Source organism: Brassica rapa, chromosome A02 (assembly GCF_000309985.2).
Source record: "Brassica rapa cultivar Chiifu-401-42 chromosome A02, CAAS_Brap_v3.01, whole genome shotgun sequence".
NCBI lineage: Eukaryota > Viridiplantae > Streptophyta > Magnoliopsida > Brassicales > Brassicaceae > Brassica > Brassica rapa.
Genome location: NC_024796.2, coordinates 16332529 through 16338458, shown reverse-complemented (window position 1 = coordinate 16338458; position 5930 = coordinate 16332529). Strand labels below are relative to the sequence as shown.

Sequence of the window (5930 nt, the reverse complement as noted above, 5' to 3'; positions counted from 1 at the left end):
TACAATACACAGATATTTTTTTCCCTTTCTAGTAAATGTTAAATATATTTTTTTGTCAACATTTTTTTGTGTTTATATATTTTATTGGAGAATTACCACTAATACCACTTTTCTAATAGAAAAAAAGATGGGGAAATTACAAGTAACATTCAAATTCAAAGCACCAAACCAAGTTTTTGTTTTCAAAGTAACATTCAAATTCAAAGTTCAAAGTCACAAAAATAGGTTTCATTAAAAAAATAAATATACAATTATATCAATTGGGTTAATTAATCCAACATTAGGGTTTAGAGTTAAGGGGGTGGGGTTTTGGAATTAGGGTTTAAAATTTTATAAAAAATAAATACTAAAATAAAAAATAAATATTTTAAAAACAGTTTCAAAAAGTATTTTTAAATTATAAAAAAAAAATTTGAAAAAAAAAATTTGAAAAAAAAATTTGAAAAAAAAAATTTCAAAAAAAAAATTTCAAAAAAAAAATTCAAAAAAAAATTATAAAAATCAACGATGCACTTAAGAGAATCCACCAGAAAAATCAACGATGCACTTAAATTATCATAAGTAGCAACGTTTAACAGATATATTGACTTAGGCCATGTTCGTGTGGTGGTCGCCAGCGTCAGCGACCAGAGTCGACGACTAGCGGCTGCGACTTGATGCCGCTGGTAGTTGTTCGTTTTCAGGTCGCGCGTTTGATCGCAGCGGTTGTCGCTGAGTTGTTCGTTTCCATGTCGCGCGGTTGATCGCAGCGGTTTACTAATATGTCTTGTGATAGTATATATAATATGCATCATGTGTCCATGCAACATGCATGGTCATAAATGCAATTGTGTAAGAAGAAAAACACACACTTTTTCATCTAGTAGAGAAAAAACTAAGAATAACTTTATTATTTCATTTAAGATTTTTTACTATCAAAAAAACAAATTATCCTACCTATCACCCTTTGCTAACAATGTTTCATTTGAACTCTTAAATTTTTATAAGCGTAACTACATACAATTTTTCTTCTTCACCATTTTAATAAAGCATGAAATATTACAATGTGATACTTATGACTATTTATAGTTTTCAAAGATCTATACGAATAATCACAACTTTTCTAATTGAGTTACTTATTTTTAGATAGTACATTTACAATATGAGAACATCTTTAAAACTGATATAACTTTTATAATGAAAAGACATGACTTTTTAAAATTAATATATTTAAAAAAAAATATGCATTATTAATCTTAAAATGATGAGAGTTAAATATTTTCAGTCTTTTAAAATTCATGATAACTTTAACATGAATTTTTTTAAGTCATTTAAAATTAATGCAATTTTAACATGAAAAACATTTTTTGGATGAAAGATAACATTTTAATGATGAAAAAGACACATCTTAACATTTTCACAATCTTTTCCAATAGTTACATGTTGAAAATACATATAATTAGGTAAAACTAATTTCATATCCTATATATTATAGAATCACACGTTATTTCATAATCTGATAACTTTTAAAACTAATTTTTTTATATAGTTAAGAAACACAATAGTTTATAATGAAAACATAGCTTTTGACATTATAAAAAAATACACAAAAGGATAGATATACACATCATTTTACAATTTGAAAACTTTTTAAAATTAAGCTCATTTTTATAATGAAAAGACACAATCTTTGACATTAATTGAGATTTTTATTATTAATAGATAAAGTTATATTAGATGGAAAAATGCACATCTATTGTATGTACTATATACTCCAGTATGCTCATTCAAAAAAATTCCAAAACAAGTATATCACATATCATTAGCTTACCTCGGACCAATTTATAGATTTTTTTTCTAAAAGCAGTTTATAGAAAATTATGACAAACAAATACAAAGTAATTAATTAGTCGTAACAATAAACTTATGGAGTTAAAATAGTGTTGATGAGAAGAGCGTCCTTGCAAAGCTTCAAGAAGTTAGTGTTCCTACGAGCAAGCTCAGCGTCATTACCAGCACGTTCACTCAAAGCGTCTTCACAAGCCTCTCCGTCGCTAATCGCCGTATTAAGCCAAATATCAACATCGATGTACGCATTTGCCAGCAAAGCGGCGAGAGAATCGTCTAGCTGCGCGACTGCGTCTAAATAATTCTTAGAACAATCATCTAACGTGTCTTCCAACGCGGGCTCGAGGTTCTTCTGTTTTAATTTTGATTTGATGTAGAGAGACGTGTCTGAAGCGTTTGTAGACGCTACACTTAACGCAATCACGCCTAGTTTTGGTGCGGTTGCGGTTTCTGCTTCGTGACGCGAGGTTAGGCTCGAAACGCAAAACGCTTTGTCTTCAGATTTTTCGCATAGTTTTTCTGCCAAGGCTTTGCCAGTCTCGGTGAATGTTGGTGGTGGAGCTTTTCCGGCGATGACAACCGTGACGACGATGGAGAGGAAAAGGAGAAAGATCCTTTCGACCATTTTCATCTTTTGTTGAGATGTTTTTCTTATTTTCTCTCTTTTCGTAAGTATTAACAAGAACAATCAAAACAGATTCTGGATATTTAAAGAGCTTGTAAAGGTATTTTGGATTATTCTATATTTAAGAGGTTTTTTGCTTCCTTTAGTCTATTTTTAGGTTTTTACCATGCAACCATCTAATCTATTAAAACTAAAGTACAAATAGAAATTGACCCTAACTTTTCCTAAAACATTACAATAGAATGTCATTAACATTTTAAACAATAGCAGTTCCTATATTTAAGCAAACACACTAATTACTACAATATCAATATTTAAAATAAAAAGAATCTGCATTTGCCTAATTTATAAAATATTATTTCTATATATACTATCAAATAAATGAGTAATGTGTCAATTTAATCATAATGTAAATTGCATTTAAAGCCAATATTTCTCATACCTATTTATACGGAACTAATCAATTTTCTGGAAACGAACTGTTTGCTTATCAAATTTGACTTACACTATTTATATTAATTATGTTGGCTAATGTTTGTTATTATTATATCATAATTACCTATTTAGATTACTTTTATGATCTGGTGGCTTTAGTACAATGGATTAATATAAACCCCCAAATTAAAATGTATATATAATTTAAAATATAAAGTAATTGACCTATTTTATCTAATATAGTTTAAAATATATCATATTGCACAAAGTACTTATTTTAAAGAATATATATAATAAATGTGTATAATTTTATAAAAAAAAATTATCATCTAATAAGACCTATATTTATCTAATCCATTAAGAACTAAAATGTATATTCAACATAAAAATGAATTATTATAATATTGGTAAGTGGTAAAAATAATAGAATCAATCATATATGAATTTTTTTGAAAAACCGCTTTAAAATATACCCGCACGGGCGTGCGGATCAGAATCTAGTGTTTCTTATTTTGGGTTCGGATACAAGAAAGAAGGTCAATGGACGTTTGAAATCAAATTTTGGAAAGGGATTAAAAATGTACAGTAGATTTACTTTTTATGTTCTTACTTCTTAAATTACTTTTGATCTTATTAGAGGATGTATTTGTAGAATTACTTAACTTTATTCATCAAAATACAGAGTATTTATACATAAGCCTTAACCGACTTCTTGGTTAGGATAATCTTACCAACTAATTACATCATTATCTCGTAACCTTATACATATCTCTAAATATTCACATCATTATCTCCAATATCCCTCCTCAAGTTGGGAATATGGAAGTTTCTTACTCACAACTTGAACAATAAAGTTTCAAATTGCACTTTCCAAGCGCCTTTGTCAAGACATCTACCAATTGCTCATTTGTTCGAACATGAACAGTTTCCAGCATTTTTTCTTGAATCACTTTCCGCACTTGATGACAATAAGATTCTATGTGCTTGGTCCATTCATGGAACACTAGATTAGCAGCTATGTGTATCGCAAACTTACTATCAAAGAACAACTCAACCAGTTTTGTTGTGGAGCTCCCAAGTTAAGTAACAGTCTTCGAAGCCACATTATCTCTCTTTCAGTTTGTGCCATGGACCTGTATTCAGACTCCGTTGACGAGTGAGATACAACTTTTTGCTTCTTGGTCTTCTAGGAAACCAGCGAATCACCAACAAGTGCCACATACACACTCAACGATCTTCTAGTAGTAGGACATGCTGGCCAGTTTGCGTCACAGGAGACTGATAAGCTCATATCAACTTGAGATCCCAACATCATACCTTGTCCAGTCGTTCCTTTCAGATATCTTACAGCCCTTAAAGCAGTTTTCCACTGCACCTCTCGTGGTATTTACATAAATTGTGATAAGATATGCACCAAATAAGATTTATTCTGTCGCGTAATTGACAAGTAAATCAAGCGACCAACCAATCTCCTGTATTTCACAGTGTCATGTAAAAACGGACTCAAATCTAAAGAGCACCTAATATCAAGTAAACCAACATCTGAAATAATATCCAATGTATACTTATGTTGCGTAAGCATGAAACCTTCCACTCTACGTCGAACCTCTATACCTAGGAAGTATTTTGGTTTTCCTATGTCTTTCATATGAAAGCATTTCCCCAGGTGCTCTTTAAATTTGGTCAAAACATTCATGGCATTCCCACATGAGAAAATCATCCACATATATGAGTACGATGAGTTCCACGTTTTCTTTTGAGAAGAGAAACAACAAGTAATCTGCATATGAATGCTGGAAACGAAAACGTTGAAGTGCATCTGTGAGCTTAACGAACCAGCACCTAGGTGCATGCCGTAACCTTATATACCCTTATGGAATCTACATACTTGTTCGGATCTGAGTGTTGAAAACCTTGTGGAAGCCTCATATAGACCTCTTCTCGAAGATGTTCATGCAAGAAGGTATTGTGTACATCCATCTTATGCACGGTCCAGCCTCTCCCTGCTATTTTCTCAATAAACAACGAATTTTGTCATTTTGGTGACATGATCAAAAATTTTCTTAAAATTCTGCCTTGAACATGTTTGTTAGCCAATGCCACAAGTTGTAATTTAGGTATTTCCATTGTCCCATCTGCGTTATACTTGATTTTGTAAACTCACATATTCCCAATGGCTTTCTTTCCAAGAGGCAAATCCACTATACTGAAAGTCTTGTTGATTTCAAACGCACTAATCTCCTTTTTCATTGAATTTCGCCACACCTCTAGATGTATACTTTAACATAAATCTACATCTTTCATCTAGTTCCAGTATGTAAGAACTGGTTTTTCTTAACCAATTTTGGTTTAATTAATATTATATAAAATTAATACCAAATCACTATTTTTCCTAACTTAAACGTGTGCACATATATAAAAATATTTATCTCCTTCTTAAACGTAAAAAATTAAGGCACCATCTGCATTTTCCATCTCTCATTTTCTCTCCCTAAGATCTTTTTTCCCAAAATATCGTTCTTCTCACAATCCATGTAAGGTTTCTCGAAGACATTAGTTGTTGCCTTCATCAGCGACAACTACCATAAACGTCTGCAACAACCAGAGCTATCTTGAACCATCTTGTTGTTCTTCATACGGAAGGGTATTTTTCATCCATAGAGCTTCCTTGTTATTCTCGATCGTGTTACGTCACAAAAACAAGAGAAGAAACAGTTTTGTTTTTTGCAAGAATTATGAGGTTTTAATTTTTTTATCAGTAGTTCAAAAAAAAAAAAATTTGGTTATATCTGAAATACCTGAATTTGAATTAAAAATACCTAAACCCGATCCGACCCAAAGTTTAGAAATATCCAAACATCTGAAATATCCGATTCAAACCCGAACGGGTATTCAAGCGTCTACCCCGACATCTTTCATATGTACAAACGAATAAGGGCTTAACTAATTGTGGAAGCACCGTAGCCTACTGGTTAAGGTTTAAAGGCTTCTACACCCAGGTCTGGGGCTCGAAGAATCCCAGACTATGCAATTTATTATAGAT

At 31.5% G+C, this 5930-nt stretch overlaps 1 protein-coding gene across 1 annotated transcript; it reads right to left on the bottom strand.

Moving 5' to 3' along the window:
• Window positions 1-1059: 1059 nt before the first annotated feature.
• On the bottom strand, window positions 1060-3281 carry LOC103868225 (putative pectinesterase/pectinesterase inhibitor 26). The gene has a single exon (XM_033284260.1). It carries the CDS (start codon window positions 2456-2458, stop codon window positions 1904-1906), a length of 555 nt encoding a protein of 184 aa, XP_033140151.1. The 5' UTR covers window positions 2459-3281; the 3' UTR covers window positions 1060-1903.
• Between the last annotated feature and the right edge of the window lie 2649 nt (window positions 3282-5930).

What these genes read in the sequence shown, in the direction of transcription:
- LOC103868225 (XM_033284260.1), bottom strand. Translation starts at nt 2,458, where the DNA reads ATGAAAATGGTCGAAAGGATCTTTCTCCTTTTCCTCTCCATCGTCGTC.